This window comes from Galleria mellonella, unplaced genomic scaffold (assembly GCF_026898425.1).
Source record: "Galleria mellonella isolate WM207_F2 unplaced genomic scaffold, CSIRO_AGI_GalMel_v1 utg54, whole genome shotgun sequence".
Taxonomy (NCBI): Eukaryota; Metazoa; Arthropoda; class Insecta; order Lepidoptera; family Pyralidae; genus Galleria; species Galleria mellonella.
Genome location: NW_026442114.1, coordinates 3,784,351 through 3,797,543, shown reverse-complemented (window position 1 = coordinate 3,797,543; position 13,193 = coordinate 3,784,351). Strand labels below are relative to the sequence as shown.

The 13,193-nt window shown below is 38.9% G+C and overlaps 2 protein-coding genes across 10 annotated transcripts in view; one reads left to right on the top strand and one right to left on the bottom strand.

Annotated features, from left to right (window-relative positions):
• LOC113509727 (syntaxin-binding protein 5) overlaps positions 1-2,504 on the bottom strand; it is a 391,733-nt gene extending 389,229 nt beyond the window's left edge. For 3 of the 8 annotated variants that reach the window (XM_052898898.1, XM_052898899.1, XM_052898895.1), the window contains exon 1: positions 2,010-2,501. In XM_052898898.1, the coding sequence (XP_052754858.1) occupies positions 2,010-2,132 (123 nt within the window). In that variant the 5' untranslated portion in view covers positions 2,133-2,501. Of the gene's footprint in view, positions 1-2,009 lie in introns of all 8 variants that reach the window. The other 5 variants (XM_052898893.1, XM_052898897.1, XM_052898894.1 and 2 more) reach the window with 5 other exon arrangements.
• A 94-nt stretch (positions 2,505-2,598) lies between these two features.
• LOC113509729 (oxygen-dependent coproporphyrinogen-III oxidase) lies at positions 2,599-12,679 on the top strand. 2 transcript variants are annotated; one of them, XM_026893133.3, is made up of 9 exons: positions 2,599-2,857; positions 4,338-4,566; positions 5,788-5,853; positions 6,733-6,890; positions 8,145-8,275; positions 8,597-8,723; positions 9,273-9,436; positions 10,529-10,698; positions 12,451-12,679. In XM_026893133.3, exons 1-9 carry the CDS (start codon positions 2,775-2,777, stop codon positions 12,577-12,579), a joined length of 1,257 nt encoding a protein of 418 aa, XP_026748934.1. In that variant the 5' UTR covers positions 2,599-2,774; the 3' UTR covers positions 12,580-12,679. The 2 variants fall into 2 exon arrangements, with proteins under 2 accessions (XP_026748934.1, XP_026748935.1); XM_026893134.3 differs by lacking the exon at positions 5,788-5,853.
• The last annotated feature ends 514 nt before the right edge of the window (positions 12,680-13,193 follow it).

Here is a 13,193-nt window from a genome sequence, read left to right as displayed (position 1 = left end):
ATTACATTGGATTACATCTTCCAAACGAATTAATATAATATCTTTTAAGCCCCTTATTTTTCTTATTCAAACTTTGAAACAAGCATTCGATGAGCGTTCGTGCCGAAGTGTAGCGACCAGTGCCTTTTTATAATCTCCAATCCAATGGATTTCACAAAAGGATGAGATTTTGCATTTTGATATTAAGTAAATTCTATGATATTGCTATTTGCTTATAGCAATACTAGTTCTTGAATTCAGAGAGAAAACAAATAGAGAGATCTAAAACTACAAGTACCTACGTGATAAAATCATCCAAATCTAGAAACATACCTATAACTCATTCATTGTTTGCTAAATGTAGGTCTGTCAACATTTTACACAAAGAACAACCTATATCCATTGACATTCAGAAGCCAGGATTTTAGGAACCTGAATATCTTGTCAAACTTTTAAATATGTACGAAACTCGGCATATCCTATATAAATAAACAAATATCCTTGCTTGCTTTTAATTTCTGATATTTTTCAACTTAGAACATGAGCCAGCACAGCAAGTGGTGATGATAAATTAATAACCCGACAACAACTTAATTTTCCTGCTGCAAATTCTAAAAATAAGCGAAGGGAAAGTTTGGCCGCTGATTCAATATCCTTGCCACGTGAAATAAATGGCACTTGATACGTAGTTCTCATAGAAAAGGTAGAGACTTAATAGGAAAACTTTCCTGCATTATAACTTTCTTGTGTATGTACATGTACGAGAGTATTCAATCCATCATTGGTTGGCGTACAGACCTTGACATGTAGGTGGACGTTTGATTTGCTACATCGAAAAACTTTTTACCAAGAAAATGTTCAGGTAAATTAGATTTTGTGGGACAATTTAAACATGTATAGCAGTTCTTTTAAATAAGTATGCAATAATATCCCATCGCCATAGCGATTGATGAATACCGTATAGTTTTTAACCAGTAGAAGTGCAACTATATCCATACGACTGTTTCGAGATGTGTGGATCTCCATGACGGATTATCCACATGTAAAAAGGGTAAATAACAGGCTTTGAGAAATGCGTATTATACGTACAAGTGCTTTGTGATACTGTTTGGAGCTTGGGGTTTCTTTCATAATAACAACTTGAAAACTATGAACGGAATACTTTTTATATCCCCATAAACCTGTGACTAGTCAATTTAAACTATTAAATAGTTGTTTCTAAAGACAATAAAATTTGCCAACTTTGAAAAATATTTATAAATTTCCTGTTATTTAGATAAGTTTAGTAAAGTTTTCAACTTTGGAATTTCGTTTTTCCTTTTTAATAAATTATATTTATACACATAAACTAGTTGGAGTTTGGTTAATCATTTGGTTAGCCGTTATTATCTTATCTGCTATCAGGCCAATATGATCGCCATTCTACCGCCCACAAGTGCAGGGTTATTTGTTGTCTAGTCAATATCAATCTTACATAGGTACGTAAACGCTAAAATCATCTTTTTACAAGCTTGCATGGTAAAAAAGAATGGGTGCAATTTAGTACGGAAATTACACAAAGTTCCGTGCTTTACAGATTAGATGGTCAAGGTTATAAACTGACGCAAACACGCAACGGCAGTCACTAATAACAGCTCGGAATATATGAATCAGTTCCAAGTACTAGTTGGGTAGGCCTTCGTTAAGCATCAACACAACGAGGACGGCCGACGGACGAACGGACGGACGGTGTAGCACGCAGCAACAGCTTGTTTGCAATCGGCACGGCATTGTTTTGGTGCGTGGTGCGTGGAGCGCGGCCCGCGTCCGCTGTCGGTCGCCTCGCCGCCTCACTCCGACGTACCATACACAACACGGGGCCGGCCAGCATGCGAGCAACGCTCAGGTGGGCCGCTTTTAATAATACGCCACTTCAGTGGAGCGTAGTAAGCCCCTCTCCCCGCGGTGGCCGCCTGCTGCTTGCCGCCCGCTGCTCATCGCCATTATCTGCGGAACCTTGGCTTGCGGCGCGCGATAAAACAACAACTTACCTTTTTAATTTGGAAGTGGTCCGGCCGCAGGGTCTCTTGTATCTCCTGCTCGATTCCGCGCGGCGCCGCCTGCACCGAGCTGCGGAACCCGTCCAGCACCCCCTTGAACGTGAACTTCTTCATCGCGAATCACCGACTCGACGCGGATCCTTTGTCCGAAGGCCGCTCGCACCGGCCCCGGCTACATCACAGCCGTCCGCCGCGGACAGCGAGCCGGTTTTGGCGGAAGGAAGGTCGGTCGCTCCCGCGCTACTCGCGCCGCTACTGCGCAGGGCCGCCCGGGGCCGCCGCCGACGCCGACACGCGCCCGCCACGCCGACGATCGACGAAAACTAGGCGAGGCACCGCCTCCGGAATGTACGGCAATGCGGCTCCACTGACGGATCGATAGCTGGGATAGCGAACAGCGCTGCACTACACATGCGCAGTGGCGACACGTTGTCAGCGAGGCCGCCGCGGACTGGCCGGAAAGAGCGCGACGCGACCGATCGATGTCGTTGTGCCTGCTCGGAAAAGAGATGAACGCATATTGCGCATGTAGGCGCGTCTTGCAGAGGAAAAAATTACAGCTGACTGATAGCTAGTTTGCATATTATCCACCAGACGGCTCTACATATCAAAACATCACGATGACAGATCTCAATGTGTCAAGCATTTCAACGTGTCGAAGCATATGTGTCAGTTGGCCGGTGATAAGAAGTGTCAAAACATTAGAGAATAATTTTAGTGTTTTTTAAATATTTTTGTTTATTATTTACAATAAAAATGACACTCAAGGTAATCGTGCGAAGCATTAGAACTCTCAGTTATGTGGGCGGCTATAAAAAAATTAAGGATCGTCCCATTAAGTAAGTACCTTTATTTCGTAAACATAAACCCGTATTACTTTCCATTTTAACCTATAAACATCTTATTAGAATGCAATGAATCGCATTTATGATTTTATAAAGTTGATCATGATATTTAAATATTATTGAACCATCATAGGAATCATTACATCACTCACGTTAGATTAGGTACATAGAATATTTCACCTTGGATGCACTACAAGTCGATCAGTTTTATCAAATATTTTATCTTATATTGATCATATGTGTTAGTACACCTATGGCGTACTAAGATTACTAGTAATACTAGGCGATCGTCACTGTTAGATTATTACATATACCCACACTTAGATTATTTATACATAATTATATAAACACTTAATTTATCTGATGTCGTAATAATCACAGTATACTGTTTGTTGTTCCAATTTATAATTTGTTACATATTTATTTCATGTATAAAAACTTATAACTAGATAAAAAAAAATCTATGATTTCACTTTAAAAATAGTATTTTTTCTGTAGATATTTTTTCAGATATAGATGACTAAGTGTTAAATGTCAGCAAATTGAAACTGAAATTAATTAGCACATTATGGTCTTATTAACTATTCTGCTTTAAAAATTTCCATTACTCCTAACTCATATTCACAAAGTAGATACTGTATTTTTTTTAAGGATGAAAATGGTATGGTAACCCCGCCTGCGCTAACGGGATATGCTGGCGGAGCACCAGTGAAGGGTGATAGATGAGAATGAAAACAGGCCAGTTAGCCCCTCATGATAAATTCATCAGGAATTAACCGTGATAGTTTCCAGGGAGAACCGCAAGGAGGTCGACCTGGTTGAGTATATTGCTAGCAATGGGATTCTCAGTCTCCATTACTAACAATTTCTTTCCCCCCAGTAGATACTGTATTAATACCAGTGTAGTTGTTTGGAGGAAATAAGTATTACAACTAACTTTATTTATTCACATATATACAGAAGGTATTAACAAAGGAATAGGTAGAAAATAATATATAAAAATGGAATGTAGAAGTACCAGAGGAGAGTGATCAATATAGAGAGAATGACAGCTAAAATGTATGTAAGAAGTAAATGTTGCTGTCATGTGTGTACGACCAGTTTGAAAGGAAGAGGTGAAATATCAATGAACAATTTAATTAACCTACTTGATGAAAAAGAAAGTAATACATACTATACTGGGGAAGTCACAGTACGCCCAGCAATTTTCAGAAGCAGTATTTCCGAACCGATACGACAACATAACCTTCAAGAAAAGAGCATATTCCTTTTTAAAAGGCCGGCAGCACACCTGCAATGCCGTAGGTGTTGTGGGTGACCATGGGCGGCGGTAGTCACTTACCATTAGGTGAGCCGCATGCTCGTTTGCCCCCTGTGTTGTAAAAAAAAAACTAAACTAAACTATACTTATAAACAACAGTATAACTGAAATCTCCCCAAAACACGTCTACATGAAAACAAAATACATTTCCAGACTATACTGTGCGGCATTAGTAGGCGCAGGATACATGGCATACAACCAGCACAAGAAGAACACAGCAGAGATGAAGGAGATCATACAATTGAGCAATTACATGGCAGAGCCCATCACACCTGTCGATCAACTGGAGAAAAATAGAGACGACATGAAAACACAAATGGAGTTGCTCATCATGAGGATACAGGCAGAGTTCTGTCGTGCGCTCGAGAAGGAGGAGGATGAGGTATGTTGATTCAATCCACATACCATCGATTGATCATACGCACAATGGCCCAAATGAGAGGCTAAGCGCGGAAAATGGAGTCCTTTTCACCATCGATTGATCCATCAGCTTATTTTACACACATACATAAAAAAGTCCCTACATTTTACAAAGGTAGTGAGATATTGCAGAAAAAAGTTAACAAGTTTCACCTGGGGAGTATCATGGGCGAAACGGTATACTCTGTTATGTCCATGGTACTGCTCATGTCTATAGGCGACGGTTACCACTTTCCATCAGGTGGGCCGTCAGCTTGTTTGCCATTCTAAGTTGCATAAAAAAAAACATATATTAAGAAGTGTTTGATGAGAAATTAACATATACATCAGAAGGGGACTTTGTACAAAAGTCGATTGCTTGGGTATCTCTGTCCCATTGGTGTTTCAACCGTGAAGCAGTTGTGTTTGCATAGTTGTGTTTCGGTTTGAAGGGTGAGATATGACAGTGAATTTACAGGGTACAGAGGAATAACACCTTAGTCCTCAGGAATGGCAATGCATAGGGGGTGTCATGGGCGAAACAGTATACTCTGTTATGTCCACGATATTGCTCATATCTATAGGCGACTGTTACCATTTTCGAGCAGGTGGGCCGTCAGCGTGTTTGTCATTCTAAGTTGTAAAAAATTAAAGTTGGATTCTTATAATCTATTTTTTTTTTTCTAAAAAATGGTGATCTGTGATTAATTTCAAACACAAGTTGACACATACTAAATTGCAAGCATAGATAACTCTTATCACCAAATTCAGTTTACTAAAAATTATGCATGCTACGTTATGTTTGAAGGGCTGTGAAAATAAAATATGGCAGTAATATTATTGGATTCTGTGACTTAAAATCTTCACGGCAAGGGTCAACAATTACATGATGCTTCTGGTCTAACAAGTATTCCTAGGGTAACTGTTTATTGTTAGAAAATTTATATATTTAATCATCACTGTCATTGTATAAGAAAAACTATTTAAAAAGTACATAACAGTGTCCACTAGATTAGTATTTATTTTGAGAGTATTGTGTGTATGTGTATCTAGTGGCTTACTGCCCTGAAAATATACTTAAAAAACTCCCCCTGGCCATTGTTCGTATTGTAAGTAGTGAGTTTTAATAAGAAGCACAATTATTAACTGTAATATATTCATGTATATATATATACCTAATGTTTATTATACCATTTGTTTGTAGGCATGGAAGGACGAGAAAACTGTCGATGAATATGATTTTGACAACGATATTTATTTACCTCATCCGGTACGCATAATGCTTATTAACTTGCCTTACAGGGCGAAGGGGGATTGTTAATAATGGGGGGAAATAAGCACCATTATTAGCAATGTACCCTGTCAGGTCGATTATTAAATTAGTCGAATCCAGGGGGAAATCATCGTGGTTAGTTTTAGTTATATTCGTCAGGATGGGCTAACTGACCTGTTTTCATCCTCATCAGTCAACTATCACTGGTGCCCTGCCAGCGCATCCCGATAGCGCGGGCGGGGTTACCATTCCATTATCTTCCATTAAAAAAAACTTGCCTTACATATATATTACTATACTCCTGGGTGCCAAGCATACCAACTACTGACAAAACACCCCTTATGGGGAAGATCTGTATTCAACAGTGTTAAAAAATATTCCTGAGTGATATGCCTGTACACAATAGATCACTCGTTAACATAATCCCAAACTGATCTATCAAAAGAAAAAGGATTGTTACTAATGGGATCTAACAGCCCCATTACAAGCTATATATTAGCAATACAGGCTGAATCAAGTCGACCTCCATGTGATTCCCTCTAGAAACCATTTTGGTTAATTCTTGGTCACGGGGGAAAGGAATTGTTAGTAATGAAGACTGAAAATCCCATTGCTAGCAATATACCCAACCAGGTCGACCTCCTCACGGTTCCCCCTGGAAACTATCATGGTTAATTCCTGATGAATTCATCATGATGGGCTAACTGGCCTGTTTTAATTCTCACCTATCACCCTTCACTGGTGCTCCGCCAGCGTATCCCGTTAGCGCAGGCGGGGTTACCATACCATTTTCACCCAGCAAAAAAATCTTCGTCACTATAAGCTAACTGACCTCATACATCTATAATTAGAAAGTTTATTAGCCAAGTTTTCCAGGATGCTAAATTCAAAGTGGACCGATGGATGCGGAAAGAGGGCGGCGGCGGCATCACGTGCGTGCTGCAAGACGGACGCGTGTTCGAAAAGGCAGGCGTCAACATATCCGTGGTGTCGGGTAAACTGCCGCCGGCCGCTGTACAGCAAATGAGAAGCAGGTGATTTTTTTTTTGTTTACGTTTTTTTTATACAACTTAGAATGGCAAACAAGCTGACGGCCCACCTGATGGTAAGTGGTAACCGTCACCTATAGACATGAGCAGTACCGTGGACATAACAGAGTATACTGTTTCGCCCATAATACCCCCCATGCGTTGCCATTCCTGAGGACTCAAATGTTATTCCTCTGTACCCAGTAAAATCACTCCATATCCCACCCTTCAAACCGAAACACAGCCATGCAAACACAACTGCTTCACGGTAGAAACACGAATAGGACAGAGTTGCCCAAGCAATCGACTTATGTACAAAGTCTCCCTCTGGTATTATAGGTGTATGAACTAAAGCCGTACTCAAATAATCTTAAATTTAATTAAATTGAAATAAATTTATTTTGCAAGAAAGTAGCTAATTTTAAATATTATTATGGATGCTTGATTTCCACCTCAATGGTATTAATAAAAATGATAGAGTATTAAATTTGCCTCTACGTCGACATACAAATTTTTAACAGTATGAGAAATGTATGTAGATTCTACATTATATCTCAATATAACAAACAGAAAATAAAATCCTGTATAATAGTTGTCTAAATTAATAATTTTAACAGAATTTTTAATAGTTACTTTCCTCCTTTTCCGCGATTTTCTATTAATAAAATATCGCCAAAACCTAACTGCAGTCGCCACCCGCTTGCCAAACGTAACAACTACTGACCAACCCTCCAATAGAGGGAGAGCTATGTTCAGGAGTGGACGGTTAAGGGCTAATATGATGATATCTGAAAGCTTTATACCTAATATACTTCTCTGGGGGGAAAGGGATTGTTAGTAATGGAGTTTGACAGCCCCATTGCTAGCAATACGCCTTATTAGGTCAACCGCCACGTGGTTCCCCCTGAAAACCATCGTGAACAATTCTCGTTGAATTCGTCATGAGGGGCTAACTGACCTACTTCATCCTCATCTATCATCCTTCACTGGTGCCCCGCATGTGTATACCGATAGCACGGGTGGGGTTACCATTCCATTATCATCCATTAAAAAAAAATATACTTATCTTTTTTTTATACCACTAAGGTGGAAATCAAGCATGCGACACACCTGATGGAAACCTCACCCTTTTCCATTTTCCTCTGGCATTTTACTACAAACACTGTATTCCAAATGTCATGACAATTGGTGAAGCCGTTAAGACGTTAAAACTTGTCAAAATCATACAATATCATTAAGAATGTGTGTTTTTGTGTACAGAGGTAAGAAACTGGAGAACTCTGAACTACCATTCTTCGCGGCGGGCGTGAGCGCTGTCATACACCCGCGGAACCCCATGGTGCCCACCATACACTTCAACTATCGCTACTTCGAGGTGCAGGATAAGGATGGTGAGTGATATGGTAGCTTGAAATTAAGTAATGACAATTTTTTTGAATGTATGATAATTGATGGTATTTTCCAACAATCCCATGCAATCCCATGCATGCATTAAGGCTGCCAGTTTGTTACTTTAAATTTATAGCCGTTATTCTTTTAATGTTTCTAATATCGAGTGTTATGCAGAGCAGTGATTGGAGTGCAAATTTTACACCGCAGGCGGGATTACCATTCTATTATCATATATTAAAAAAAAAAACACAATCTCAATTATAATATTAGTTATAATAACTATAGTTAATTATAATAACTTTATTATTACCCGCGCGCAGGTGTCCAGTGGTGGTTCGGCGGCGGCACCGACCTCACGCCGTACTACCTTGACGAGCAGGACGCGCAGCACTTCCACTTGACGCTGAAGCACGCCTGCGACGAGCACGACACCGCCTACTACCCCAAGTGAGTGGTACAGGGACGCCCAGTATATACAGGGTAAAATGTATTACATTAACATACGCTTAAACGAATATTGTACCAGTGAAACTAGCCAGGGGAACGGGGATTGCTAGAGAAGGGCTCTAAAGTTCCCATTGCGAGAAGGAAGTTTCCCTTTTAAGTGCAGACTTGTTTAGAGCAGTGTTTCCCGACCTTTTTTGCGCCATGACCCACTTGGACATTTCTAAAATTTTTATGCCCCCATACATAATTTTTCCCGACAAAGTTTACTTGACGACTCTAATCGCCCAGTTGATGTTTTGGTGACGTCAAACGAAATTATACCTAATACATATTTACAGCATTTTTTTATTTTACTTTTTTTTTGTTAAATTTAGCACCGATATACACTCATAGCATTGCATTTAAATGGCCCGGAGTGAGAGGGTTGAAATCGCTTCGAGTCCATTTTTTAATTGCCCTCCCCTCCCCTTAACTATCAAATTACCCCCCACGTGGGGGGTGTGCCCCACGTTGGGAAACACCGCCCTAAACCATCAATATTGACCATAGATTCAAGAAATGGTGCGACGACTACTTCTCGATACCGCACCGCGGCGAGCGGCGCGGCGTCGGTGGCATATTCTTCGACGACGTGGACTACCCGAGCCAGCAGGAGGCCTTCAAGTTCGTCACCTCGTGCGCTGAGGCTGTGGTGCCCAGCTACATACCCATAGGTCAGTACTCACTGACATCTAACACGTCCAAGTGCAATATGAATTTACCTCTAAACGAACATTGGGATTTTTAAATCGCGTTTAAAGAATCATTACCTCTTAAATACTGATGTACGTACCTATTAAATTTGTGTATTATATATATATGCATATAAAAATAAATAAATACTTAACCAATATATATTTGTTATCTTGCCATTTATCCTCGTTTAGCACAGATAGGTTAGTAGAGGATCTTTAACTATTGATAGATAGATAGATAGATACTCTTTATCGTTTCCTCCAAAAGACTACAATAGTAAACTTATTATAAATATAAACAATTACAAGAAATAATCACAGTGAGAAAACAATGGGCGACCTTATCGCTAAGAGCGATCTCTTCCAGGCAACCTTTGGATAGAGATAAATAAAATACAGTCCATAAGGGGGAAAGGGATTGTTATTGATAAGGTCTAATAGCCCCATTGCTAGCAATATACCCTCTCAGGTCGACCTCCACGCGGTTCCCCCTAGAAACGGTCATGGTTAATTTTTATCAAATTCATCATGGTGAGCCAACTGACCTGCATTCATTCTCACCAATCATCTTCCACTGGTGCCCCGCCGGTGTATACCGATAGCGCGGGCTGGGATACCATTCTATTATCACCCATTAAAAAAATACAGCCCATTTTACTCGCTCATAATATAGCTTTGTATGGATGAAAGTTATTTTTTATGCTTATCCTTTACAAACAAAAAATCTCTCTTTATATTATTACTTATACTTTGATATTTTTGTGCATTACATGTTTTTGTATTTTGTGCACGAAAATTGTTGATTCACTCTTGCGCCACCTGCCCTTTTCTATCTGTTCTCCCTTAACTAAAGGTTGTCTGTAAGAGATTGCCCTAGCGATAAGACCGCCTTTTGTACCTTTATGTGTATATTTCAATCTGTATTTATGTTACTGTATTTCATTTGAATTATTCACTTGTCATTGTATATTTTTATTTATGGTGCAATAAAGAGTTAAATAAATAAATAAATACTTAGAGAAAAAAAAATAATAAAAAATGCTGACAACTTTTTTTTTAATATGCGTACAGTCAAGAAGCACAAGGACGCCGCGTACGGTTACTACGAGCGGCAGTGGCAGCTGGTGCGGCGCGGCCGCTACGTCGAGTTCAACCTGATCTACGACCGCGGCACCAAGTTCGGCCTGCACACGCCGGACGCGCGCTACGAGTCCATCCTCATGTCGCTGCCACTCAACGCGGTCAGTATGCAAACATTATAAATGACATGTACGTCATCAACATCTCAGCCGTTATAAGTCCACTGCTGTATATGTAACTGCTCAGACGCCATAGACTGCTATAAAGAACGAGGGAGACTTTGTACAAAAGTCGATTGCTTGGGTCCCATTCGTGTTTCAACCGTGAGGGAGTTGTGTTTGCATAGCTGTCTTTCGGTTTGAAGGGTGGGATATGGCGTGAATTTACTGGGTACAGAGGAATAACACCCGAGTTCTCAGGAATGGCAACGCATGGGGGGTATCATGGGCGAAACAGTATACTCTGTTATGTCCATGGTACTGCTCATGTCTATAGGCGACGGTTACCGCTAAGTTGTATATAAAAAAAGTTAACAAATACATTATTAAAGGCTTTCTATTGAAAATATTAGATTTAATAGATAGAGCATAGATAGATCGAACGTTAAAAAATAGATCAAAATTGAGTAAGCTAAACGTCACTTTAGCAGATTGAATTTCGACACATATATTTTTTAAATGGAAATAATTAAAAATTGGTGTCCCACAAAAATTAACCGTAACTTGTTATTTTAATCTAAAAATTAAACAACTGAATTAATATTGATTATATTTCTATAGACCCAATCTGTAAGTATATCCTTTCAGATAAAAGAAAGAATTTTCGAAATCGGTTTAGAACTGGCGGAGTTATGAGGTGACAAACATAAAAGTATAGGGGAGAAAGGGATTATTAGTAATGGGATCTAATTGACCCATTGTTAGCCTATACACCCTATCAGGTAGACCTCCACGCGGTTCCCCTTGGAAACCGTCGTGGTTAATTCTAGTTGAATTCGTCACGATAGGCTAACTGGCCTGCCTTTTCATTCTCACCTGTCATTCCTCACTAGTGCCTCGCCAGCGTATCCTGATAGCGCAGGCGAGGTTACCATTCCATTATCAACTCATTAAAAAAAAAAACATAAAAGTATACTCTGTTATGTCCATGGTACTACTCATGTCTATAGGCGACGGATACCACTTTCTATCAGGTGGGCCATCAACTTGTTTGCCATTGTAAGTTGTATAAAAAAAAACCGTATTGAGACCCTTCTTTTTAAAGTCGATTAAAAAAGCGCGCCATTTTGTCAGTGTTGCAAGTAATTATATTAGGAACAAACGAGGTCGATTTTTTTTTAATTTATACGTATTGCAAATTAATTCATGTATTAATTAAAATGGCAGTTATTAAATATGCTTTAATTTTAAGAATTTTAATGAAAAATTTTATAATGAAAACATATTTTAATCATCATTATAAATCAGTATGTATTGTTTACCATGTTATTATAGATAATATCTATGACAATTATGTATTGTTTTTATATTGAACTTTAAAATATAATTTCTCCCGTGTACTGAGTAATAAATGTACATTATGGTAACACTATTCACGTACCACGAATAAAAAAGTCTACCTGTTTTTGGCAGAGTATTTGTTTCGTACAAACTATATAAACTACAATCTTAATTAGGAACTCAGAATTGCGAGTCTAGAATAATAGTCTTCCTTTCCCGTGGGTGTCGTAAGAGGCGACTAAGGAAGGACAAGAGAGGGGCAGCAACATCCCCCTTAAAAACCTATCTCCAAATCCTAACTGCGGTTGTAAAAAAGGCAAGAAGCTTATGTTAAGCAGTGGACAATTAAAGGTTGATATGATGGACACGGGAAGTAAAAATAAACTACAATATTTTTATATATCTTTTTTACAGAAATGGGAGTATATGCACGAAATAAAACCAAACTCTCCCGAGGCAGAACTGATGAAAGTATTAAAACAACCTCGCGATTGGCTCAATATCGAGAAAGGACAATCGCAGGCGCAACGTTCCACCGCGTGATGATTACGTCGCACCATTCAATATTATTTATAGCTCGACTGATGAAATATAAAAATTGTATAAATAATCATCTTTAGAATATATTTTTGTTAATTTATTATTATGTCTTTTTTTTATCTTCCTTATTCTCTAAACATTCCTACTGCTCAGTCTATTAGTTTGGTTATCCAAACCACACAGTCACGGAGTCATTTATAATGAATGTTCAGTCATTCAAATGGCTGAAGCCTGAAGAAATAAGCTTGTAAAGTAATAACCGCCGTCTCTAAACATGAAAGTACCAACAACTTGAAATACACTGATATACATAGTTCCCGTCATGTATACTCATTTCCCCTTATGTATACAGTCACGCCAGCGATTCCAATTCATTTAAAACTGTCATTAATATTTCTAACGAAATAATAGTTGAAACAGAGGTTATAATAGAAATATGTAAAGGATAAACGAAAATAGGATATAAGTACCTACTACCAGTAGCTTTATATTTACATTTAGATACAATATACAATTCTACTTTTTGTTCATAATACTTTGTTTCTTACTTTTTAAGTGATCGGGGTTCCCATGATTAATATGTACGTAGTACGTTATACTACGTCTGGTTTTAATAC